The 26,982-nt window shown below is 40.2% G+C and overlaps 1 protein-coding gene across 1 annotated transcript in view; it reads left to right on the top strand.

Annotated features, from left to right (window-relative positions):
• The window catches only part of itsn2b (intersectin 2b), a 38,259-nt gene extending 11,722 nt beyond the window's left edge, over positions 1–26,537 (top strand). Inside the window, exons 7-40 of the mRNA XM_085267617.1 lie at positions 804–906; positions 1,349–1,485; positions 2,157–2,220; positions 2,800–2,937; positions 3,093–3,169; positions 3,839–4,101; positions 4,183–4,332; positions 4,448–4,588; positions 4,849–4,936; positions 5,186–5,325; positions 6,419–6,603; positions 10,479–11,254; positions 11,353–11,474; positions 11,605–11,862; positions 11,956–12,152; positions 13,341–13,393; positions 13,845–14,011; positions 14,186–14,216; positions 14,303–14,424; positions 15,393–15,489; positions 15,629–15,823; positions 19,130–19,251; positions 19,418–19,524; positions 19,658–19,841; positions 19,985–20,083; positions 20,556–20,639; positions 20,757–20,840; positions 20,924–20,986; positions 21,252–21,401; positions 21,493–21,611; positions 21,699–21,781; positions 21,873–21,956; positions 22,177–22,350; positions 23,642–26,537. Of these exons, the coding sequence (XP_085123743.1) occupies positions 804–906; positions 1,349–1,485; positions 2,157–2,220; positions 2,800–2,937; positions 3,093–3,169; positions 3,839–4,101; positions 4,183–4,332; positions 4,448–4,588; positions 4,849–4,936; positions 5,186–5,325; positions 6,419–6,603; positions 10,479–11,254; positions 11,353–11,474; positions 11,605–11,862; positions 11,956–12,152; positions 13,341–13,393; positions 13,845–14,011; positions 14,186–14,216; positions 14,303–14,424; positions 15,393–15,489; positions 15,629–15,823; positions 19,130–19,251; positions 19,418–19,524; positions 19,658–19,841; positions 19,985–20,083; positions 20,556–20,639; positions 20,757–20,840; positions 20,924–20,986; positions 21,252–21,401; positions 21,493–21,611; positions 21,699–21,781; positions 21,873–21,956; positions 22,177–22,350; positions 23,642–23,790 (5,006 nt within the window). The 3' untranslated portion in view covers positions 23,791–26,537. The remainder of the gene's footprint in view (positions 1–803; positions 907–1,348; positions 1,486–2,156; positions 2,221–2,799; positions 2,938–3,092; positions 3,170–3,838; positions 4,102–4,182; positions 4,333–4,447; positions 4,589–4,848; positions 4,937–5,185; positions 5,326–6,418; positions 6,604–10,478; positions 11,255–11,352; positions 11,475–11,604; positions 11,863–11,955; positions 12,153–13,340; positions 13,394–13,844; positions 14,012–14,185; positions 14,217–14,302; positions 14,425–15,392; positions 15,490–15,628; positions 15,824–19,129; positions 19,252–19,417; positions 19,525–19,657; positions 19,842–19,984; positions 20,084–20,555; positions 20,640–20,756; positions 20,841–20,923; positions 20,987–21,251; positions 21,402–21,492; positions 21,612–21,698; positions 21,782–21,872; positions 21,957–22,176; positions 22,351–23,641) is intronic.
• Positions 26,538–26,982: the final 445 nt, after the last annotated feature.

Raw genomic sequence — 26,982 nt, forward strand, 5'->3', positions numbered from 1 at the left:
TTTTTCTGTTTTAAGAGAAGGTTTTGTCCAACAACTTGAACAACTTTGGTTTTGTTTATTTTTTTTTAAAGATTAGTACATTTGGAAAAAAGTGTATTAAATATTCTGTCAGCTTTTGAACATGATAAACTTGCATTAGCTAATAGTGAGCAGGATTTGTATGCAAACTTGACCTGGATTGGAGTTTGGCCCAAGCAGCTTGGTAGTGCTTAAGTTTTGGAGTCCACTTAAAACTAGATCTAGATCCACAAATTTTGCATCACGTCGATGCTCTTAAGAAAATACCTCAAACTAATCAGAAACTAGATATTGGTTGGGGGACTCGAATAATGCATGTTATGGAGGGAATGTTCATCTTTGTGTGTGATCTGTTAGACAGCTCTTGTTTGTCTTTTTGGTTATTGCTTTCTTGATGCTTATCTGCTGTTTGTTGTAGTATGAAAACTGCTGAGGAGAAATGCTGGCTGTTCTCTCATATTAAATACTGTATATTTGCTGACAATGAAGCAGTTCTGGGTATTTTAAGGGAAAACCAGGAAAATGGAATGGCTCCTGTCCTGTTTTGCAGAGTCAGGTTTCTGTCTCATCTCCATACAAATGGCCTCCCTGTCCTTGACAAGGTTACAACAGTGATCACAGTACAGGCATCTGCCATTTAAGAAAACTGTAAAGACAGAACCCTCAACTTTTCCACCAAGTGAAAAAAAGAACATCACATTTTGTAATTGTGGTTAAGTGTGTGAATAACATTTTGTGCCCTATTGTTGAAATATGATTAACGCGCATGTGTGTCTCTGCTTCAGGCCTACCTCTATCTGCGACCTCTTACGCCTCTCCGCTTGGACGCGCCTCTTCGCCTGCTGGTATAAACATGGCCCCAACACTGCTAGACCTGGGATCTGGCAGGTAAGACCTGCACATATACGTAAGCATGTCTGGGCAACCTCTGACTTGTTTACCTTGTCAGTTTCTTTTAGCCCTTTTCAACTAGTACCTGCTCATCTCGACTGGGTCTGTAGGGTTTCCATTAAGTGTTAGAACTCGGTTCTAGGTACTTTTTTAGTAACTACTCAACCAGGGTCCCAAGTGATCTGAGTCGACACGAAAAATGTGACAACAACAGCAACAGACTGCCTGCCACTGACTGCCGATTCAATGGTGTCAAAAGCGACTACTCACAAAAATCCACTCCGTGATGCATACAAATGACATTACAGGACTTCTGGCTGCATTGCTATATGTCAGAAAAATAAAATTTCAGAAATTGAGTTGAGTCAAGCTGAGTAGGTATTAATGGGAAAGGGCTATTATCTGTACAAACATAAACATTTGGTGTATTGTTTTTCAGCTCCGGTTCTTCAACCCCATCTGTGATGTCCCCCATGAATGCTGTTCCCAGTGACTGGGCTGTGCCACATGCTTCCAGACTTAAATACAGACAGCAGTTCAACAGCTTGGATAAACAGATGATTGGATACCTCACTGGTATAATGCATTTATGTGTATGCTCACTGTATAGGTTATATAAAACCAAACTATTTATGGAATTTAGGTGTGGAGACAGTCACTGATGACTTCATTTTCCTCCCTCTTTTTTTCCCCTGTATCAACCTTTAGTTAGCTTTAAGTAGTGGAGGCTATAGTAGCGGGTGTGTTCAGTCACAGTGTTTCTCAACACACACATGCACACAGTCATGTCCTTTTGTTCTGCAAACCTTGTAAAACCTGTTCTTATGAAAAAACAAAGATTTATTGAAATGACAATGAAGGTCAGATTTTTTTCCCCCAATTTTCTTAGTAATGCAACTTGACTGTTATTACGCAGTCTGTATGGTAACAAAATTACACAAAGGGCTTCTTTTATTCCTTCAAATTTTGTGTCCTTGTAGACCTTTGTAAAAAGCTGAGTGTTTTCATGCTGTCACAGACTGTTTACCATCATCTGCTTTTTAGAATTTTGAAACTTTGTACAATGTCACTCTAGGAAAAATTGGTTATGGTGTTGCAACTGCTTCCTGTCTTCACCACACGTTATATGTAGATTAATTCATATATCATCAGCCACTGTACTATTTCACACACACCACTCCTTTCTTCTTCCACACCCCCACACCTCTGTGCTCCACAGCTCTGACATTTGTTCCTCTTCTTACCAGGTCTGCAGGTGAAGGGTGTGATGGAAAGTACGATGCTGACAAAAATACAACTGGCCTCCATCTGGTAGGATTATGTGTGTATTTTGGTGTGTCTGAACATGTCTTTTGATTACTACAGTCAGGTTTGGCAGCCAGAAGTATGAAAGGTCATGCAGTTGTAGCATTATCACAATACCGCTTTCATTATTAAGGAAGTAATTGTTTTTTGTTTTAAGAATGCTGTTCCCAGTATCTATTACTTGTTAAAATGGGTTAAAAAATCTGACAATAGATTTGCTGGTTTTTTTCTTTGTTTTTCTTTTGTTCTACAATATTTTTTACGCAACTGAATACAGCAGGATTTATCAAATCAAATGGACATGTTTTCTACAGTTAGCTACTTAATGCTATAACTGTTAATTGTTTTTATTGAATTTGGTTGAGTTAGTTTTATATGATCATGCATCTTGTGCTTCAACACCTAGTCTGGTTATGTCAGAGCAGCAAGTCCAATAGCTGTAATATTGATGTTGTAATTGTAAATATGAGGTCCAAATATTCCTGAGTAACAATATTTATTTCCCATGAATATTATTCTGCTTAATTTAAGTATGATAAGTGTACATTATGTTCTATAAAAGTCCAACTTGCAAATTTCCTGCAGGAATTTAGCAGATGTGGATAAAGATGGCAAGCTTCAAGCGGAGGAGTTTATTCTGGCAATGCACCTCGTGGATTTGGCAAAGAGTGGTCAACCACTGCCATTAACACTGCCAACTGAGCTGGTACCACCCTCACAGAGGTATGTGGACACACATGTTCTGCTTGACCAAAACCTCTCCAACATTCTCTATATATAAATGCGTGACGTAACGTTTTTTGCACAAAACCTTGTTATTATGTGAGTGATGTTGCATGCTGTATTTTCAAAGAAACTGATTGAAATCTGTATTGCAGGAGTGCCACGAATGGCCTCAGCTCTTCCCTGATTGATAACTTGGAAATTGAACCGCCACAGAAACCAAAAATGAACAGTCAGTACTACCAATAAACACAACCAACTCACACAGGCAGCAGCCTTTTTAAACTGAGGGTTCATGTGCAGCCAGCAGCTATGGATCATAAATATTTATTTTATTTTTTTGAACACTGAGAAATACTAATATAATGGGTGTAGTTTGAGTTTCCCCTCTTCTTGTAACTGCATTTCACATCTCAGCTTTAACCCTCTTTTTTTCTCTCTCTGTTTCCTTGGTTCACTACTATGGACTTCAAATAAGATGAGTTACAAAACTTGCAGCTCATCTGTGTGTTTCCCATGTAGTGCATAGATTTGACTACCAAAAATACAAAAGAAAATGATGCACAGATTAAAATGATTTTATCATAAATATGAGAGAAGCTGCGCATAGTAAAATGGAAACAGTCGGTCAAACTCTAGTAATAAGTCTGAGTCTTTAAAGAACAGAATCTGGAATGTGGTGCACGTATTGGTGACTTAGGCTACAAGTAACAGCTGGAATGTTTGGACGTTGTTAAATGCTAATCCTCCAAATCTTATAAAAATCATTCACAATTTTTTTTTTTTAAGACATGATCTCAAATAAATAATCAGTATTTAGTCACATACATGTTCACAATTCTTTTCTTAATGTTACATGAAAAGTACAGTGATCTGTCATGTCTTCCTACTTTATTTTTAGTATCATTTGAAGATAAATTCAAAGCAAACTTGGAACGAGGGAATGCAGAGTTGGAGAAAAGACGACAGGCCCTACTGGACGCTGAGAGGAGGGAGCAGGAGCGGCGTGCTCAGAAAGAGAAAGAAGAGCGAGAGAAGAGAGAGAAAGAGGCTTGGGAGGCTGAGGAGAGAAGGAGGAAAGAGGAGGAGAGGAGGCTCGAGCTCCAAAGAGAGCTGGAGAGACAGAAAGAGGAAGAACGGCAGAGGGAGATAGAGAGAAAAGAGGTGAGGTGAACGTCTCTGAATGAGTTGGTTTGTTCGCAGTGATGCGTGGTGTACTTACTTCTGTGTGTCCGTTTATTCTAGGCTGCACAGCGGGAGCTCGAGCGTCAGAGAAAAGAGGAGTGGGAGAGGAGGAGGAAAGGAGAGCTCCAGTTAAAGAAGGAACAAGAGCAGGATGAAATCACCAAACTGAAAGCTAAGAAGAGGAGCCTGGAGTTGGAGTTGGAGGCAGTGGTGAGTGCTGAAGAGACATTTCAGTTCAACATAGAGCAAAAATACTTTCTGTCTACATGTTGTGGAGGTTTTTTAAGCTATCTCATCTCTGTTCTTCTGTCTCTACCTCTTTTAGGGTGACAAGCACCGTCAGATCTCGGACCGCCTGCGTGACTTTCAGAACAAGAAAAAACTTCAGAAGACTGAGCTTGATCTTAACAATCAAAGGAAGGAGGCACGTCAGCAGGATATTAACAATCTGCAGAAACAAATTGAGGTCTGTGCTTTTTTTCTTCCCCATTTTTTTTCTGAGATCATTTCTGAGTTTCATTCAGTTCCTTGTGTATTTCTATAATATCCTAATATTATGACATTTAGTGCTGAAAGTAGCAAGGATAGTTGTTTAGTAGTTTACCTATGTATATGAGTATTGCTTTATTGAGAGGGTGTGTGTCTGTTAATCTTTTTTTGAAACTCCGCCCCCCTCCAGTGATGCATTTTTTTTTTCTTTTCTTTTCTTTTTTTTTTATCCATTAGGAGTTCCAGAGAAAGTTGTCCCACTTGACTCCGGAGCAGAAAAGACTGACTGAAAAGCTGAAAAATATGTCTCTGAATAACCTGCCTGGTTAGTAGTGAAAAATTAACATGCCAAGCTTTGGACCATCAATCATAAAAAAATGGAAAATAAAATGAAAAGAATACCTCTTATATGGCAAATTGACTCATTTTAATTATCACGGTTTTCATTATACCTGTTGTAATTATAATTACTTAATACATGCAACCAGAAGAAGTAAATGCAAACAATTTATGGATTGTTGTCTGATAGATGTACCACCAGTTACCGCAGTGACTGTATTTTATCTGCTTGTAGCATCGACAGTGTCCACCCTAAAAGTGAGCATGACGGAGAAAAAAGGGACGTGTATGAAACTGCGAGAACAGCTTGAAGTTCTGGAGAAAGAGACGGCTGCCAAACTAGCAGAAATGGACCAGTATAACAAAGACATGCAGGTAGGAATCTGTCACTACTTCAGTCTGCTTTTTGGCCAGATGCGTGTGGAGCAGCAGCAACACAGTAAATACAGGTAGAAGGTGCTGTGTTCTTGTCTTGTGGCTAATAAACTAAGCAAGCCCTTAGTTTATTTTACAGCTAGTAGGTACAGTTTGTGTTCTTTGCATGTGTGTGGTACCGAGTTATGTTGGATTTAAACGGACTAAACACTGCAGGTGTGAAAACAGCCTTAGAATACTCTCATGAGAAAATGTTGAATGCTTGTTTTTGCAGTCGTTGAGGTTCATGGCAGCCGTGTCAGGGAACAATAGTTAATGTCTTCTTGCAGTTCTTCTGGAATGTGTAGGATGGTTTCCATCCTTGATCAGTTAAGGGCCAGAATCTCAAGCTCTGTGGATTATATTATTTTTTTGCACTTATTCTCAGCAGTGCAAAATCGTAGAACTGTAAAGCTTTGATAAAAAGGGGCTGCTAGTTTGGATCGACTTCCTTGAAACATATTTATTTTAATTTTTAAGGAGACTGTTTTCCTCATATAAATTTAAAAGCAGTGATTTATCAAATTGAATATTAGACTGTGTCCTTTACAGCTGATCACTAATATTGCTTCCTGGCCCTTGAGGCCTTTTTTGTCTTTCTCCTTCCCTGCCATACTTCCTACTTTGGCATCTGATACGACATCTTAAACTTTGATTCCTCTTTTTCCTCGTCTTCTGGACATTTCTGCTCTTCCCTACACTGGATCCTTTCCTCTCTTCCCATTCGCCCATTTCATTCCCCTTTTCAGTGTGTGGGTGCTGAGGAGTCAATACTCCAGGCTCTCCTCTCTCTGCTGGCCTGCCTCCGTAACCTCTTCTACCTACTAAAGGTTTTTGCTTTAGGTCTCATTATTGTTCTTGCCTTGTTGTATCTTGTGTTTTGGTCCCCTAATTTATCTCTTTCTTTTCTACTTTTTCATAATATTTAGTCAGGTGTTGGATGCTGTTTGTTTATAGGCCTTAGACTGTGCCCATGTCCGTCTTGCATCCTTTAATTCAGCCATTTATCTTTCAGACTGCTAGTAATTATGTGAACTATCTTTGTTTACACCAGGAACTGAGAGAGAGCCAAAGAAATCAGCAGGCTGCACTGGAGAAACTGCGCAGCATAAAAGAAGACAAACAGCGTGAACTCATGCGAAAGAAGGAGCAAGAAGAGGAGATGAGGAGGAAGGAAGAAGAGAGGAAACGACAAGAGGAGGAAAGGAGGCGCAGGGAGGAAGAGGAAGAAGCTCAGAGGTACACTTTGAATTTACATTTGTGTGTTATAAATATTAGTCATCAGTTATACAGCAGATGCCATATGCTCTTTTTCCAACCAACACAAAACGTATTAAGATGTTATTGAATACTGGATATAATTTGTTATTCAGTCAAGTTTGATGATGTTGTTTACTTAAAAAATAACCTTTTTTGTCATGATCAAAAAGATAAAGAGACCAATAGAAAAAAATGTAACAACTCCATATACTGATAATTCACACAATTCCGAGATGAAAATAATGTCATCAGTTCAAAAAACAAAACCCCAAAATAGGCAGGATCCATATCGAACAATTTACGCTGAGATTGACACTTTAGTACAGCGGTCCCCAACCTTTTTTGCGCCACGGACCGGTTTATGCCTGACAATATTTTCACGGACCGGCCTTTAAGGTGTCGCGGATAAATACAACAAAATAAAACTAGTACCGGTACCAAAAAAAGAAGATTTATTCATAACACACATGAAAAGACCCAGGAAAACCGAGTTAATGATAAAAACGATAACAAAATAATGCTGAAAACCGATAAAAACCCTGAAAACCATACATTTCACACCCGAGCCCCAACTCTCGCGGCCCGGTACCGGTCCGAGGCCCGGGAGTTGGGGACCGCTGCTTTAGTAGATCCAAAACTTTTAGCCTAGAAAAGGTTCCCGTGCCATGGCCAGCGTCTTCTGTTTGTCCTCAGACGTTTTTTGCAATTATGTTCTTCAAACCAGTTGAAATAGCTTTGGATTAACTTTTGAGATATTTTTCCTACATGGCCTCTTCTCAAAACATTTAAATCTTTCTGCCTTTTCTTCAGTTATCTTTATATCAGTTTAACTTAGTAATAGTTAAATACATATGTTGTATGTAAAACGAATCTGTGAAATGCTAGAAAGAGTAACTGAGGAAAACAAAGACATGTTTTTATTAGGAGACTTTAATATTAATTGGTCGGCTCCTTCTTGTCTTTTAAAGAAAAAGATAAGTTCATCAGCGTCGGCTTGTTGCCTGTCTCAGATGATCACTATTCCCACCCGGGTCACGGTCAACGCAGGAGGTCATAGGTCATCATCATGTATTGATCATATATATACAAATGTTCCTGAGCATTGCTCTAATATTGTTTCTATTCCAGTTGGCTATAGTGACCATAATCTTGTAGGTTTGACTAAGAAAATGAAACCACTGAAAACTGCACAAAAGATTATTTTTCATAGATCTTACAAAAATTTCAATGCAGATAAGTATATTAATGACGTAAAAGAAATTCACTGGACTGACATCTGCCTCGAGAATGACCCTGATAGGGCATTATCTATGTTTATTGAAAACTTTTGCTACCTGGCTGATAAACATGCCCCCTTAAAAAGATTTACTGTTAAAAAGAACTATGCACCTTGGTTAGATAACGAACTTAAGGTTGCAATGTCAGAGAGGGATATAGCAAAAGCACATAAGTCTATCAGGCCACAAGAGTGGGCAAGATATCGCGAGTTAAGAAATCAAGTAACTAAATTGAATAGGCGTAAAAAGAAAGAATATTATCAACTTAAGCTCAAAGAGGCCAATAAGGACAGCAAAAAGGTGTGGAAAGTTTTAAATAATATAATGGGTAGAGATCTTGCTCCGGTGATGCCTCACATCCACACGGGTGGTACGTTTATAAGTAAAGCCAAGGATATTGCCAATTATTTTGTGAATTATTACAGCAATAAAATAACAAATTTAAAATCTAATATGAGCAAAGGCGATCCCACCTTATCCTGTCGTCTTATACAGGATGTTATCATGAATAATAAACCATGCCAATTTAAGTTTGAGGCAGTGAACGTGCAGATGGTAGAGCGCTTATTGACATCACTTCCTGATGATACATCCTCCGGTTCTGATAACATAGACAGTAAACTGCTCAAAGTTGCAGCCAAGTTTGTGTCCCTTCCTATATGTCACATATTTAATAAATCTCTGGCATGCAGCTTATTTCCATCGCAGTGGAAAGAATCGAAAATAATTCCGATTCCTAAAAACAAGAATGACATTTTTAATGGTGTCAACAGCAGACCTATCAGTCTGCTACCCATTTTAAGTAAAATTATGGAAAGGATTGTCTACGAACAAATTCAACATTATCTAATAGAAAATCAGTTACTCACTCAGTTTCAACATGCCTACAAACCTGGTTATTCCACCAGTTCAGCTCTCATTCACATGACAGATAACTGGTACAAATACCTAGATAAAGGGAATTTGGCCGGGGTGGTATTTCTGGATTTTAGTGCTGCATTTGATTTAATAAATCATGATCTACTGATAGATAAACTAAAATGTTATGGATTTTCACCAGCTGCTTTGTGCTGGATGGAAAGTTATCTGTCTGGAAGAAGGCAAAAGGTTTATTATAATGGTTATTTCTCGGAGGGCCGTGAAATGAACTGTGGTCTACCCCAAGGCAGCTGCCTCGGTCCACTTCTCTACTCAGTTTTTACAAATGATTTGCCGTATGTCCTGGATAAATCTCATCTTGTAATGTACGCTGATGATTCCACCATGTTTTATTCAGCCAGTAGCCACTCTGAATTGACAAGCGTATTACAACTAGATTTGCTGAATGTGTTTGATTGGATAAGTAAAAACAACATGATTATAAATGTGACTAAATCCAAATCCATGTTAATAGGAAGTAGAGCACGTTTAATCAACAGTCCACAACTAAATCTTTCCATAGCTGGATCGGCATTAGAACAGGTTACCCAGATTAAATTACTTGGTGTTACCATAAACCACCACCTTTCATGGTCTCAGCACATCAATTCTGTTATTAAGAAAATGGGACAGGGCATAGCTATAGCTAGGAAATGCTCCTTTTATATTACTACTTCAGTTATGAAAGATGTCATTAACGCATTAGTATTATCTCATCTAGAGTACTGCTCAATCATCTGGTCTGCAGCTAATAAGACAGATCTGAATAGACTTCAGTTAGTCCAAAATAGGGCGACCAGATTAGTGTTAAGGTGTTCATACTATACAAGTATTGACAAAATGCATGATAAACTTTCTTGGCTTTCTGTACAAGCTAAATTATACTATGGCTTACTTGTATTTTTAAAGAAAACAATACTGTTAAACACACCACACTTTTTTTGTGCTCAGTTGCAGTATCCAGATGAAATTCATAATCATGCCACACGATTCTCAACCAACCACAATTTAGTAATTCCTCGTGTTAAAAGTAACTTTTTGAAAAACTGTTATATTCAGAGCATCATTTCAGTGGAATAAGTTGCCTGAGGCAATAAGAGAATTGGCTTCAATTCATAATTTTAAAAATCACCTAAAAGCCTATTTAGGCAGTTTTTAATGTATTTGTAAAAATTGTAGAGGGTAATATCACTTGTAATGGAAATTGTGTATTTTGTTTGAGTGTTTTGTTTTGGTTTTCTGCTTTTATATAATTTTTAATATTCACATGTTTACATTTCAGTATTGTAAAACTTTACTGTAGATCTAATTGTTGTAACATTTTATTTGGAGATATTTGATGGCTTGGGCCCCAGGAAGACTAGCAACCACTGTTGTGGAAGCTAATGGGGTTCCTTATAAATAAACAAATAAACAAATAAACAAATAATGACCAGTTAATAGTGCATTAATTTGAGGTGTGTATGCCTTATAAACTCAACTTTCCAGTCCTCTGATCAAATTCTTCTGGGCTGGGGTGGAAGGTGTGGTGCACCCTGATATATTGGTGGTTGTGAGAAATAGCTTGGTTGTTTTGAATATTTTCTCACATCATCACAAATAACTTTTTCATTTTAATGTTCAGACTTTTAAAGCTTGTTTTTTTTTTCTCACTTACAGGCGTATTAGGATGGAAAGGGAGCGTCAGAGAAAGCTTCAGGAAGAGAGGGAGGCCAAACAGAGGGAAGAGGAGGAGAGACAGAGACAGGCTCTCATCCAGGCTGCCAAGGAGCAGGCAGAACGAGAGCTCAGAGCAAGGGAGGAGGCAGAGCGGAGAAAACGAGAGGAAGAGGAGAGAAGGAAAAGAGAAGAAGAAGAGCGCCAGCGCCAAGCAGAGAGGCGGAGGCAGGAGGAGGAGAGGCGAAAGCTGGAGGAGGAGAAGAGGAAGCTAGAAGAAGAGAGGAGAAAACTGGAGGAGGAGAGGAGGCAAGAGGAGAAGAGAAGGAGAGAAGAGGAGGAACGACGCAGAAGGGAGGAGGAGGAGAGGAAGAGGTTAGAGGAGGAGCGGAAAAGGTTAGAAGAGGTGCGAAGGGAAGAGGAGCGCCGAAGGGAGAGAGAGGAGGAGGAGAGGAGAAGACAGAGGGCTGCTGAAGCAGCTTTCCGAGACGCAGAGGAAAGGCGAAAGCAGGAGGAGGAGGAGAAGAGGAAGCGGGAAGAAGAGAGGAGAAGGCTTCATCAGCAGCAAGAGGAGGAGAGGAAGAGGCGTGAGGAGGAGAGAAAAAGGGCAGAAGAGGAGAGGAAGAGAAAGGAGGAGGAAGAAAAGAGGAGGAAAGCTGAAGAGGAGAGAAAGCGGAAGGAGGAGGCGTCTCGTCAGCAGAAGCAGCAGCAGCAACCACCTAAAACAGGAGGGAAGATTGATATTCAAGCTCTGCTGAGAGGGCTGGAGGAGCGGAAAGGTGTGAGGGACAGTTGCATGTTTTGAAACCTTTATCAGCTTCTGTTGTCTTTGTTTTATAGATCACTTCACTTTATGATGTCTGATTTGGTGCTACAGGCGGGCAGCCGAGGGCCAAGCAGCACAGGAAGTCAGCATCGCTCACATCCTTCAAAGCAGTCTACCCATTTACTGCACGAAACAACGAAGAGCTCAGCCTGGAAACAGATGACATCATCGAGGTAGGAATAAAATCAGGGGTTCACTCTTTTCTTTTCTTTTTTTTTCTTTCTTTTTTTTTTCTTGTTGTTGTTGTTTTTTTGACCCTCAGCTTTTAACTTTCCTGTCTCAAACCTTCTCTCCTCTGCTCAGGTTGATGAGACGACAGAGCGAGAGGAAGGCTGGCTGTATGGCAGCAAGCAGGGGACGATGGGCTGGTTCCCAGAGAGCTACGTCGAGAGAGTGGGCCCATCGAATACAGCTGATAGCACTGCTCCTGCTCCTCCTGCTAAACTACCGCTGCAGTCACAGCTTAGTAATGCTCTTAAGGCTGCCAAAGTGTCCGGGACAAAATCCGCCTTCACACCAACACATTCTCCAAACCCTGCAACTTCTGAGAGTCAGGAACAGGTGAGGGCTTCACACAGCACTTACTGCTCCTTACAACTGTATAATTATTATGTGGATAGGTTCAACCTCTCTGTGCTGTTATCTTTTCATCAGCGGGTGGTGGGTACCCTGTTAGCCCAGGCGCTCTGTTCCTGGACAGCAAAGACAGATAGTCATCTGAACTTTAATAAGGACGATGTGATTCAGGTATTGGAGCAGCAGGAGAACTGGTGGCTGGGAAAACTGAACGACGAACAGGGCTGGTTCCCCAAAACATATGTGAAACCTATTGGAGAAGATGAGGGTTCAAAGTAAGTACTTGCTTATGTGTGGATCTTTACTTTTTCTAAGACATCAGCAGCTTTTTCCTTCTTGGATTTGGATTCAAAATCTCAACAGTCTTTTATAGCCTTGGAAATGGAAACGCTTACTGTTATTTTAGTTTCTGATAATACTAACAAGCCTCATTGAGAATGATTTTTTTTTTTTTCCCTTTCCTTTTAGGAGACACTTTCTTCCTGAAACTTTACTGTAATGAAATACGCAGCTTAAAGAGTAATTCAGGCTGCAAAAATGTTAATATTTGGTTTATTATGGTTTACTCTTTAAAAATGACTCTTATTACTATATCACTCTTATTACCATCACTATATATATATGTATAAAAGGGGAAAACACATCTCTTCTTGTTTAACATTAATCATTTTAGCATTTTAACTTTTAGTTTTGAAGCAGATTTAATCTGAACTTCAGCCTTCATGACAAGCTGAGGTTGTACACTTTGTATAATTTAGACCTCTTTTAGACCACTAATAAGCAGAAAATTCCTGTGTGGATGAACATTATTCACTACTGACACACGGCTGAATTCAAGTCTTAGTGATCATGTGAAAAATACAGTTTTTCACCTTTCACGTTCAATCAAATGTAAACATAAGGAGATATGTTTTCAAGGGTTGGCCAGCCTGATTTAGACAGTCTGTTGTATGGTGGGAACGTTGGCTTTGTGTACTTATGTAAAATCAGTAAAACAGAAAAACATACTTCATTGTCTTTTGTTTAATTAATTAATCTCCATTAATTTGCATAAACTCTGTAATCCTGTGTGCCTTCCATATGTAAACTTTGGTGCCATTATCTCAAACTAAATCAGTCAAGTCAAGCCGCATGATAACATGACCAGTCACCTACATTCACAGGTGCAGCAGGATATGCACTTTGATTCCAGCTGGTATTGTAGGAAACTGAGCCTGAAGTTTAAGCTCTTGATTTACTAGTCAGTCAAGTGCAGGTTCATCTGTGTTTGTGACATTTGGCTGGTGACCAAAACAATGAGACAGCAGGTTTACGAAGGCCTGAGCAGATTCCCCAATGACTAGAAAGGTTTGCATTTCTTTAGTTAAACTTTGCGTGTGGCGTCATAAGTTTTGGGAGATGCATGGGTGGATTGCCAGACTACTATGCATGTATGTATTGTAATATTGTCTCTGTCTTTACAGTGTGAAGAGCTCCTCTGCTGATGCTCCTGATGGGGATAGCCTGCAGCTTGAAGGTAAAGTAAAAAGTCTTGTGAAATGTAAACTGCGCTTCCTGATATTGAATACAACTAAGAGTCCAAACTGTATGCAGTCTGTTTGACAGTCTGTTTGAGGAAGTCACTTGGATAAGCAAAGAAACGTTTCTCCCACTGAAAACTCAACGTCCAGATGAACAGAATCAACTTTTTGGGATCATATTTTAACATTTTATAAAGATTAAATGATTGAACAGCCTAAACTACACAAATTTTCCCTCCTTGATGTCGATTTGTTTAGCTTTTCACATTTATTTAGATAATATATGCTTCATTCAAAATTCAACATTACTGTTCATCTGCTATCATTCAGGATTTGTTGACTCTTTTAATTGGACTATGATGGAGGTTAGTTTATCGATGTAAACAACACGTGGGCCTGTAGCTGTATTGTTGTGTTTTAGTCTTTTTGATTCTTTTTCTTTTCCAGAATTTGTGGCCTTGTACACCTACGAGTCTCCACAGTCCGGTGATCTGACATTCAAAGAGGGAGATGTGATCCTGGTGAGCAAGAGAGATGGAGAGTGGTGGAACGGCTCGATAGGAAACCGCACGGGCGTCTTCCCCAGCAACTACGTCAAACCTAAAGAGACAGATGTAAGAACACTCAACATAACACACACGGGGCATGAACTGGTCTGCTGCAATAAATAATTTGGGAAGGTCTTATTTAAGACTTCAGTTTGTGACAATTTCATAATAGATTGCATTATAACATAAAGGGTTATAAAAGAACACATACTAAAATATAAACCCATCTTTTATTTTCAGACATCGAGCACATCTGGAAAGAAAAAGCAAGGTAACGTTCTAAATTTCAAACATGTTTTGTTGAAGTCCTGATTGTACATTTTTCTGAAATAAGTTGTTTGTGTTTTATGTCCACAGAGGTCGCTCAGGTTACTAGACCTCACGCTTCTACTGGTCCTGAGCAGCTGAATCTGGAAAATGGCCAGCTCATCCTCATCCTCAGCAAGGATGTCTCAGGCTGGTGGCTTGGTGAACTGCAGGTCAGCGTTTAGGGGTTTTTAAAGTTATAGTCTTTTTTTTTTTTTTTTTTTTTTTTTAACTAGGCTACCACAAGCCCAAAACAGATTCATCCTTGCTGACACAAAGGCACAAAGACAACTCGAATGTCTATAAGCACGAACAACGGTGAGAAGCCCGTTAACCACAGGTCCTCACAGACTGAGTGGATTGGTCACCGTATAACAAGCACACTCATTTATAAAATTCCTCATTATTTAGCTTATAGATATTTCACACACACATATTCCACTATGAGTACATATTTCCAACATATAAGAAGTGTTTCAGTCACTCATCTTCCTCTTTCAGGCCTTGCACTCAACAAAGTCATTGACAGCACTCATCTCCAAAGTTGTGGCTGTACTCATTCTGCCTACGTTTCTCCTTCCTCCTTAGAGAACCACTTTTATCTTTTTCTTTGCTAAACATAATTTATTATACTGCTGGACAACAAACACACAATGATCACACAAGCTGTTGCACTGTTGACTTCAACAGGTTCCTGCACATTTTCCACATTCCTGCACATTAGAATTCCCAGCATGCCCATCTGCCTTGTTCAAAGATACTTGGTATCTGTGATACTGGGCCTATTTACTTGGTTCAAATCAGTACCAAGTTTTGCAGTATTGTACACAACTAGTCGCTGGATGTTGTGTTAGTAAAATGAACTGTGCAGCAAATCACATTATTTGTCAGATAATTTAACCAAAAGCTTCTAAAAGGTACCAGCAGTGAAAAGCAGACTGAGAGGTCTGTTTTATTGACTCTGACTAGCAGAGGTGTTTTTTTTCTTTGGGAGAAAAATGAAATGATTATTTGCTCGGACATAAACATTCCTTTTGTTTTGGCATAACACTCAAGCAATCATGAACTTTGGGAAAAAAAATTGTGAGTCTGATTAAAACCTCACTGAAAGCCAGTGACTGTTTGTATTTTCTGACTCCAGGCTCGTGGTAAAAAGCGTCAGAAGGGCTGGTTCCCTGCTACTCATGTTAAAGTACTGGAATCCAGCAGTGGCAAGTCCACACCAGCACCTCAACCAGGTAACGCAGACACACACAGACACCACTTTAAGTCACTGGGGGAGGGCAAAAGTCAAAGCAGCATGCATTTTACAGCATTAATAAAATACCAGCGTGGACTAGGCAAAAATAATAACCTCACTGTCCTCTTCATATTCAGTCTGCCAGGTGATCGCCATATATGATTACACAGCCGCCAATGGGGAAGAGATGAGCTTCTCTAAAGGGCAACTGATCAACGTTTTAGACAAGAGTAACCCTGACTGGTGGAAAGGAGAATCCAACGGGGTTACTGGATTGTTCCCCACCAATTATGTTCAGATGACCACGGCGGACGTTGACCCCAGTCAGCAGTGTATGTAAATCTCTCTTCCATGTTGCTTCAAACCTGTATGACTAACTATTCTTAAGTGTTTGTTCATTTACCCGTACCTGCCTATCTGCGACCCTTGATAGTTTATTATCAGCTCGTCTGTCACACTTTTCTTCACACTGACCGTCTTCCCCCCCTCCCAATCTGTATTTCTCCCTCTCTCTTGTTCTTCGTTTGTTTCTCTTTTTAGGGTGGTAGAAAGACTCTTCCTCCTCCACCTCTTCTCCCTCTTCACCTCCCGACTTCAGAGAGACCCACTATCACACTCTGCTCTGACGGGCTGAAGTGATTGGACACTTATCTTCTAACTTCTCCCATTAAGCAAATTTCATTTTGTTCACTATATTTAAGACAACCTCAAGCAGCAGGTGAAAAATTAAAAATGAGGGGGGCTTGAGTAAATTAACTTGGGAGTGAAGCTAGTTTTTCATGACTCTTTGTGGTGATTCTGTGACTTTTTGATTCCTTCGGTTTTTTGTTTTTTTTTTTTTATTGTAAAAGTTGACGCTGAGTGATAGTGGGTTTCTCTGTGGCTTCTTCTTCCTTCGGTAGACACATTTCCTCCCTCATTCAGCCCAAACCTGTCTCTGTCATATGTTTCTCTTTTCCGTTATTGGCTCTCCAGTTTCTGGAGTTCTGCTCACACAAACCTAACTGTTCCTCAGAGATGTGTCTTTAATCAGACATGATGGTAAAGTGTTACTGCAGCTGCCTTAACTCTTGTTTCATACTAAAGATTGAGATCATGATAAACCTCAAAAATGTGAATAATTTTGAGGAGGATTGAAAAGGTCCGACTGCTGTCCTTCCAGTGAAATGTTATAAAGTCTGACCTGCTGTCTTAATGAAAGTGATTCAAAAAGGGAACAAAGAATCCAGTATGAGCATATCTGCATCAAACTTAGACTACAGCAGCAAACGTTTCTAGGACTTGCCTCACCGAGGTGCATTAGATGGTGCAAACTGCAAAGCTGATGGTGGGTGTCATGTTTCTACCTCCTGCATGCTTTTTACAGGCAGTTCACTCACTTAAATCACACCAAATATGGACTCATCTGAAGAAAAATATTTCCTGGAGTGTGCCATATGTGAGAAAGGAAAATATTCTGACTTAATTCTTGCTAAATTTCCCAAAGTTCATGTGGGAAAACGGCTTTAGAGTGAGTAAACCATTAAAGACATGGCCTGTTGTCACGCATGAACTCCAGATTGAAATGTTGTCCCTTGAAGTTTTCTTTCTTTCTTGTAGCACACAACAGAAAATGTTTCCTTCAGATGTGTTTGCACTGTCTGTTATCTCTCTGCTGGTGTTATTCCTACAAACATCAAGTGTCCAATCACATTTTTGTGATGTCTCGGTCTTGTAACTGGGGAAAAAGTTTTTTTGTTTGTTTGTTTGTTTGTTTGTTTTTTATGGGTTTCATTTGTTTGTTTGTTTTTGGTTTTACAATGCTAAACCGGTTTGTTTATCCTAAACTTAACCAAAGTGTGAAACTAATAAGTCCATATATCTAAAAGCAATAATTTCATGTTTTCTTTTGTTTTCTCAGAGTTAACTAGTGTCAGTTTAATCCTTTCAATGGCCACAACTTCATCTTTAGATGTTTTTTGTCAATACTTTTTCCACTTTATTGATTCAAAGTTTCAGTGTCATAACAACCTGATGATTCATTTGCATTTAAGGTGTTACAGGTGTTTTGTTTCAGTTGATGGTACAACCATCTGGTTAAAGACCAGTTTATGTTCAATCCAGCTGCATTTGGATTTTGCATTTTCACATAGTTAAGGTCTAGAAAGGTTCAGGACTGCGGTGCATGTGTAAAAAGGGTGTTACAGTAAGCCTTGTTTTTAGAGGTGATATTTAAAGATGAGTGCTGCACTTTATATTAATGAATGCTGCTTTTCTGCTGCTGCTCAGGGTGATTTTATTGTGGAAGGGAGTGAATGCATGTCTGCTGATAGTGTTAACCACAGGTTACATATTAAAATAAATAAAGAGGTACTGGTTAATGTTGGGATTGGGGATAAATTCAGATCAATGGGTGAAAGACTTTATATCCTGTGGATGCTCTCTTGGTGCACTGACTCCAGGGAGAAATTAGAAATGGTACAAAAGAGTTTGATGACCTGTAATGCAAGAAGAGCTAATCATTGTTAAAGGGTTTTTTACGTTTTTGGGAGTGGGGAGAGCCTGTATTTGTTTTATCACAGTTTATTTGTTGGGATTTCAGGTGAAAGGCTGCCATAGAGAACAACACTAACAGTGTTTGCACAACTGACTTTAAAGATATACCAAACATTTGTGCTACAAAGGTGATGGAAGATCTGTGTGGTATATTTTCTGAATCTGAAATAAAATAAATAAAATAAAGATTGTGTGAGTTGTGCTCAGTGTTTACATGTTCAATAAAATCCACACGATTAAGATGACCGAATAGATGAAAACCATCTCACCTTGTTTTTGTGGTTTTTTTTTTTGGGTTTTTTTTGTTTTTTTTATTTTTATTTTTTTCTCTGTTTACATGCATGGATCTGATTTGTAATTTAGTCCCAAAGGATTGCTTCTTGAATAGTTGGGATTTGTTTCTCTGCTTATGTTTAATGTTATCTATGTGACTTTGGCCAACCTGTACTGGGCTACCTTATCTAAAAACATGTGAATATCCACAGTTTTATAGACTTATTAATGGATGAAGGTGCAGAAAAATAGGAGAAGGTCAGGTTTATCCACCTTCTCCCCCCCCCCCCCCCCCCCCCCCCCAATTCAAGGTTGGGAAAGAAAAAAAAAAAGGACTCCCTTTCCTGTTTTGGTACAAACGGATTTATCCCAGCAAGAAGATAACGGCACAGAAAGAGCCAAACTTGACAGGAGAGACAGAGTACAATCACACTGAGCGAACAGCCAGACAGCTACAATCAGTCGTAGCAATGGATTCACAGAACAGATTTCACTTTCTAAACCTTTGGGATGACACAGCAGATGAGAGTGAAACAAGAGAGGGAGAGGAAAGAAAGGAGTTTATAGGGGATGAGCAGTCAGTTTGCATGGGATCCTCACAGTGGATGAATGGGCGCCCTGTATCAGGTAAGTGTGTGTTAGACGGTTGTCGTCTGCCACCTGCTTTTTTTTAAACCTTTCTGAAAGTAATGTATGAGAGGGTACAGAGGAGGAATCATTTTTGTTTTCCTGTGCAGACACTTCCAGCAGGAGGCAGTAAACGCAAACCTGGGCTATTGGTTTTCTTTTTCATGCAAACCTCTCCTCTGGGTGTTGCTCCTGTTTTGCAGGGTGTGCGGACTTGAACAGCCTGGATTCACTGAGCCCTCAAGAGAAGAAGAGGCAAGGTTACATCCATGAGCTGATAGAAACTGAGGAAAAATATGTGGAAGATTTGCAGATAGTGCTGGAGGTAATTTCACACAAATCTGCTGAATAATACATGTAAAAGCAAAAAGTAGCGTTCTCAAAAATCACACCAAGAAAAGTTACACGCTGCAGTTCTTACGGTGTTGTGTGTGTGAGTTGGGACTTGGTGTGTTTTGTAATATTTGTGGCTTTTTCCTCTGCTTGTGTAGGTTTTCTGCAAGCCCATGTCTGCGTCGGGCCGGCTGAATGAGTCAGAGATGAGCATGATTTTTGTCAACTGGAAGGAACTGCTGGCCTGCAACTCAAAATTTGTCAAGTAAATACCTTGTGGGCAGAGAAGAGGCGACAGTGTTTCTGATAGCGTGAGGAAATGCTGTGAAGAGTGTTTGTGCAGATTTTTTTTCAGTGTAAAAAAGCATGTTGGGGGTTTGTCTTGTGTATGTGTGCAGGGCGCTCCGCGTTCGTAAGAAGACGGGTGGAGAGAACAATCCAGTGGGGATGATTGGAGATATCCTGGCTGCCGAGCTGTCCCACATGCAGCCCTACATCCGTTTCTGCTCATCCCAGTTCAACGGCGCCACACTGCTGCAGACTCGCACTGACAATGATTCAGACTTTAAGGACTTCATGAGGGTAGGAGGGATTCCCACATCCTGTCCGCTTCCAATGAGAGCTTCATGTTTTCCATTTAGAGTTTGGGAATTTTAGGGGTTCCGGTTTTGTTGAAAGACAAGAATGTATCTGTTAATCTTTTAATGTTGTCTTTTTTCTCTTAGAAAATCGCCACAGACTACAGGTGTAAAGGAATGCCGCTGTCCAGCTTCCTGCTGAAACCAATGCAGAGGATCACTCGCTACCCACTGCACATCAAAAACGTAGGCCATCGTTTTCAAGTGTGGCCTTAACTGGCTGCATTTGACTTTCTGGTTGTTTTATAAATTCTGTCATAATTGTATCTATTATTTTATTGTTAGCTGTTTTAAATATTTAGACTCACATTAATATACAAAAACAGAATTTATAAGGGTGTGGAGAGTGACGGACTATGCAAGCGCTTTTTTCCAGTTCTACGATACTTTTACTTTAAGTATGAATGTTCTCCCTGGAGAGTATTTTCAGCCAGAGCTTTACATTCAGGGACGTGATCAGAAGTTATCACGGTAAGCTCTCATTCTGCACCAGGTATCAGCTTCCACTGCCAGAAGTAGTCAAAATTACTACTGTACAGTGCATGTTCATCGACAGAGTATCCAATGAAAGACACTCTTTAGTGATGGAAAATAGTTGTTAATAAAATTAACGTCAAATGTGAGCACGATTAGCTTATTAGTGTATTTACTTGTGCAGATCCTGGAGTGCACTGCAGAGGGTCATGCTGACCGAGGTCCTTTGAAAGAGGCGCTGGAGAGGGCGGAGGAGCTCTGTAAACAGGTTTTTATGATCATCATTTCCTTTATTAATGAACCCAGTGAGTCGCTTAATTAGAAAGTCTCTGTGTTGTGGTTGAAAGAATCTGATGTGATGTTTCTGGGCGATTACCTTGTGCAGGTGAACGAGGGTGTAAGAGAGAAGGAGAACTCCGACAGACTGGAGTGGATTCAGAGCCACGTTAATTGTGACGGTCCTGTCGAGGTATTGAGATTTACGGTTTTTCCTTCATGGATCTTTGTGTGAAAACATTGAAACGTTGTTTTAAACTTTCTCGCTTTTTACAGCATTTGGTCTTTAATTCCCTTACCAACTGTTTGGGCCCCAGAAAACTGCTCCACAGCGGCAAGGTGAGTTTCACTGCAGGTTCTCATATTGGCTGGCAGGATGGGGCATAACGGATGATGAAATTTGAAACTTAATGGTTCAAATCCCAGGAAGTAGTGTTACTGGTTACAAGCCTCATACCACAAAGTAAAATCTTCAGACACCAGTAAGCTTTAAATAATTTAAAGTCGTGTTTTGCTGAAGATTTGCGAAAGTAAATCAGTTAATGTTGTTAGTTTTTTAAGTGTTTAATCATACATGTGCGGGTGTATCACTCTATCGTCACAGTTGTACAAGGCAAAGAGCAGCAAGGAACTCTGGGCTTTCCTCTTCAACGACTTCCTGCTTTTAACGTACGCGGCTAAACAGTTCACCTCATCTGGACCTGATAAACTGTTCAGCAACAAGAATAACGTACAGCTAAAGATCTACAAACCAGTAAGAGATGCACACGAGTGGAAATCTCCTTTGAGGCAACGTTAGACTTTGTGTTTGTGCCCGACCGTGTTTCATCTTGTGTTTCCTGTAGCCCGTCCTCCTGAACGAAGCTCTGGTCAAGCTTCCAGATCCTTCCAGCGATGAGCCCATCTTCCACATCTCACACATTGACAAAGTCTACATGCTCAGAACAGACAACATTAATGAACGGTATGTGCACACGTCGGCGTACGCACAGAGAAATGTGCCAGTGAATCAGTGGCTTGTACGAATTCCTGCGTGTTTGTGTTTTTTCAGGACGGCGTGGGTTCAGAAGATTAAGGTGGCGTCTGAGGAATTTATTGAGACTGAAAAGAAAAAAAGGGACAAGGTTTATCAAGGTTTGTGTCTACACTCCAAGAGCCACATTCGTGTCACCTAAACGCGATAATCTCAAACAATCATTTAAGCTTTCTGTGCACGTGTTTACAGCACGCTCTATGAAAGGCAGTGGAATCGGCAGACTGCTCGTCACCATCCTAGAAGCCACTGAACTCAAGGCAGCAAAACCCAACGGTGAGCATGAATGCACTAAAAACAAATCATCAGCTTTTTTTCTTTTCTTTTTGTTTCTTTGTTTTATACTTTTACACTTTTATTTTTACTTCTTCCTTTTTTTCCTTGACTCTTCCTTTTTCTTTTTTTTTTTGATTATCTGAATCAATCCTCAACTTGCTTTCTCTTTACCTGCTCTTACATCCTCCTCATGCCTGTCTGCTGTCTTTCCCTCCTGCAGGTAAAAGTAACCCTTACTGTGAAGTGACCATGGGAGCTCAGATCTTCACATCCAGAGTAATCAACGACACCCTGAACCCCAAATGGAACTTCAACTGTCAGTTTCACATCAAAGACATCTACCAGGACGTCCTCTGCATTGCCATCAACGAAAAAGACCAGTTTTCACCAGACGGTTAGCTACCGGCTAATTACATTATTTCATTTTATTAATATTGCTAAAGTTTGTTCAGAACTCTTTCCTTAAAAGCCCATAAAATAGTTAGATTATGGTGTAAATGTATACAAATTAAATTATTATTAACACTTGTTTGTAAGAAAACAGTGGAGTTCCCACTCCAGGTTGGGAATGAGCTGCTGCTCCAAGTGCAGAAAAGTATCTTGGGGGTCTTGTCTTTGAGTGAGGAGAGGGTGGAGTGGGAGATTAGTGTGGATGCTGTACCGGTCTGTTGTGGTGAAGAGAGAACTGGCCGTGAAAGTAATGCTGCTGTTTTACACTTCAGTCTACATTCCCACCTTCACCTACGGTCACTATCTCTGAGTCACGACTGAAAGTTTAAGGTTGTGGATAGCTGGAGCTGGTTAAGTCGTCTGATTAAGTTGCCTCCCGAACACAAACTATGAAATTGAGAACCCAACACATGTCATGGAGCAAGCTAAGTATTTATTTACGGCAATTTTCTCTATAAATTCATCTACAACTGAGTCACTTTCCAGCAACTCTCCCCTCTGAGCTGGGTCGGCACGCTTGTTAGCATTAGCTTCCTGTCTGGACTGCCCTCTTCTCCGGGTCACAGCATCCTCCTGAAATAGAGGAGGCATGATTAGATGACGATTACTGGCTGTTCCCAGCCTCCCCTGACACTCTCTGAGCCCACTGCTCCACCCCTCCCTGCAGCTAAGCCACAAACCACACCCCGCCACAGTGAACTACCAGGACGTAGCCCCAGGACAAACCAAGGACACAGCTGACAGATTATTTCTCTGCTCTGGCTTGGGAATGCCTCACATAAGCTTGAGGAGGTAGCTAGAGACAGGGGGGGCTAGGTGTGCCTCCTGCCCCCATGACACGAATAAGCTGTAGAAAATAGATAAATGGTTATTTTATTCAGTGGCAGAATGACAAATCCTCTTAAGACATGGGTGTAGGGTGGGAGTGTCAAACACGAGGTCAGAGGTCCACACCAGCACATGGATCAATCGGGGGGACTGTGTGAAATTAGTTGAACACGCTGCTGTGGGGTTTAAAAGAAATATTAAAAGAGCATCCCATGTATCACTGAAACTGTCTCAACACCCCCACTGGTTAAACGTTGGCTGTTGTTGGTGAATATTTTAGTTAAACTGTACACAGGATAATTACAAAAAGTATAAAAAGTTAAACATGGTTTTCTTCTTTAAAAACAGAAAAATAAATAAATATAACTTCCTCCGAACTCATGTGCTGTTCTGTTTTCTCGTGTCAGAGTTCCTGGGCCGGACCGAGGTTCCAGTGGCGACCATAAAGAAAGAGTTCGAGAACAAGGGACCAGCGACGCGTCGGCTTCTGCTGCACGAGGTCCCAACAGGGGAAGTGTGGGTCCAGCTCGACCTACAGCTCTATGGACACAAGTAGCCGCAAAGGAAGAACTGAAACAAGAAACTACATCCTCTGTAGAGACTTTCAAATAAGAACAGTTAACCAAATTTTAAAAGGCTGCTTGTTTTCACATTAACAAACTAAGATGGTTTCTCCTCTAAGCTGTAAGGAGAGACGGTCTCATTCATCAAGCCTTAATTAATTTAATATTAACCAGCAGTAATAATACCTCTTCTGATGTCATCCAAGTCCTGCAGTAGAGATGGCCTTTCAACAATTCAAGCCACGAAATAGGAATTGGAGCTCATCTTTTGTTCCTCGGGATGACTTTAGATGGAAAGGGAAACTTGTTCACCTGCTCAGTATGGAGACTTGGTGTGTCCCACAGTTGAATGCGAGTCCTATGTAAAATTTACAACCTTCAGATGGAGTTAGGACCAGACAAAAGCTGCTGAGAAGCAGATAATTCAAAGCAATAAAACTACATGTGCTCTCCTTTAGACTCTCAGAGCTCTGTATCTCAGTCGGTTTTTATTAAGTATTCACTTTGCCAAGTCTGCTCAGCCGAGGCCATTAAACGAGACACTGAACTAACTAGTGTTTTATCTTAACTGTCAAGAGATACAAGTTGACTCTTTATATTATTTTCTTCTTCTTTTTTTCTGAGGAGATCATGACTGACTGCTTTTTAGAGACTTTGCTGGCCTGCTTTGTGGCTGTCGCCAATCATAAACTGTCTGGGCTCACTTCTCACAGTGACATCAGAGACAGTAGATGGCAAATGATGGACAGTGACAGCTTGGAGAATAAGTCTGTAGAGCTGGTCTGAAGTCAGTTTACTACTGTAGATCTCAGGATACGTTGTTCTGGGTTGAGTCTGTGTCACTGTAGCAACACTGAACACTCGTTTTGTTGTTTTGTGTGTATGTTGGGATTCGTGAGTACATATCTTTGGAGAATAGAAGTATAACGATAGAGAAGCGAACAGATCCTGCAACTTTGGGAGGATACAACTTCTTGCCTTAATAAAAGTCATTTTTGACCTTTTTTTTTTTTTTAAATATATGATTAAAATAATTTACTCTTCATTGGGATGATGCTGGGCTTGACTGTAGACTATTTTTGCTTTTTCTTTAACGTGTGAAATCAGCTACGGCCGAGTAATTTCAAGTGAGTTTAAGATGATTAAGGTGAGAGTTTTGTGTTTTTATGCAAACAGTTTTGATGGCGTTAACTTTTTGAAGTAACTCAGATCGAGAGCAATAACAAACAGTATTTTCCCACTTGTATTTTTTTATGCTTTTTCAAACTGCCGACACATTTTAAGGCTCACCCCTCTCGTCCCTGCCTGCTTACAGTAATATTGTGACCTCAAAAAGTTAAAGTTGGCGCGTACGAACGTCAGCCATGAAGACGCTACAAAGATAAAGGGTGTAAAAGCTGCGTATTTGTGTTGTTGTTGTTTTTACTCTTACTCAGTGTGCTCAGATTATTTTCTAACTCTGCATTTAAACGAAATGTGTTGTATTTATTTCTTAATTTATGCGTGTGACTATCCAAAGTTTAGAGCGCCTTTCTGTTTCATCGTGGAGAATCGGTCGGTAATCGCTGAGTTTGTTTTGTGAGAAAGCCGGCTCAGTATCTTAAGACTTTCCACACATGAACTTCTGAGTCCAGTCAGAATATTTTCCACAGACTTCCTTTCTCACATGTAGCACACAGCAGGAAATGGTCTGCTTCAGATTCATTCGCACTACTGGAAATGTGGAAATGTTCCTTTTGGGTCAGAGGTGCAAACTTCAGTCCAGCGTCACATAGACTTTTTACTTGGGAGCACACAAGAAAAGTAAAGACGAGCTAACGTCTGATCCGACTGCATCAGATATTTGTGTTGTTCATTCACCTCTGCTGGGTGATGTCTAGACGTCCAGCGCTGAAGTGCATGTGTGGAAATGGATTCATATACATTTTTTCCCCCTTGATTGAGTTTTACTGTAAGGAGACGAAGTTGTTCATTGTTTTCTTAGGTCTGATATTTTGTGCTCTTGTACTCCACTGAGTTGCCCTTTTTTTTTTTAATCAACGAGGTTGTTTTTAAGTCTTGTTGTTAACTCCTGTTCTTTTTTTTCTTTTTCTTTTTTAATTTGTGGAAGGTGTGAGACTTCCTCGTCTGCGTAGGGCTGTGAAAGCTTGTTTTCCTCTTTCATTTTCAGCCTCCTGCACTGACTGCTGAGTTTATGACCTCTCTAACCCTGACTTGCCTGTTCACAGCTGACCGGATTCTGTAACCTGCTGTTTGTACTCACCTTGGCCTTTATATGGCACTTGCTGTATCAGGGTTTCTTAAAGCAAATTAAAGATATTAAAAGTGATCAAACTGTCAATTTAATTGTCCGGTCAAACAAAAAGGACCAATTAAAATAACTAAACTGTGAGCGAACATCCTCCTGCAGACTATGCAGTTGAGCACACCATCCTGCTGTTGTGCTTTTTCCAACTACAGTGTTATGTGCAGCATTTTTTACTAAACTACAACAGATTTTACAGTTTTCATAAAGCCGGACGTGATTTGAAGATAAATTCTCATGTTTGAACAAGTGAAATATATATTTTTGGGTGGTAGTTAACTCTTGGTTTGCCTGGTTTCTCGTGGTGTCCGGCCACAGAGTCCGTAGAGTTCAGTGCAGAGTTGTCAGTGCGCACCAATAGCTCTCATTAAGTCCTTCTTCACCCTCCACTGGCTCTGGGGCCACAGGAGCAGCAGCCATTATGTAACCACGCTGAGTGGGTCTCTGAAGAGATGACAGCAACACACACGGCTGCGTGACTGGGTCGAGAAAGTCAGCTGAACTCTACCTACTAATGCATTTAATGCAGCGGGATATGTGATGATATAACTAAAGGGATTAAATGTAATTTATACTTATTTGAGTGTCATAGCATTGCCTGAAGATTTTTATTTATTTATTTTTAAATACAAATACGATTCACTTGAAAAATCAGTCAAATGTTTGCATTTTGTGACAGTGGCGTTCCACATCTTAAAAACCTTGGAACACCTAACGGTGGAAATCCCAGAGGAGACCCAGAACTCAATGGACACGTACATTGACTGCCCTGTGTACTTCTCCCAACTGGAGAGTGTGGCTGGGGTTAAGGATGTCTGGAATTCCTTGCCTTAGCATGCTTCCAGCACGGTCCAACCTCAGATAAGCAGAAGACAATAGA

The sequence above is a fragment of the Mchenga conophoros genome, linkage group LG1, assembly GCF_057382185.1.
Source record: "Mchenga conophoros isolate Kocher_MC1m ecotype Shallow Benthic linkage group LG1, M_conophoros_male_GT1.1, whole genome shotgun sequence".
In the NCBI taxonomy this organism is placed as follows: Eukaryota; Metazoa; Chordata; class Actinopteri; order Cichliformes; family Cichlidae; genus Mchenga; species Mchenga conophoros.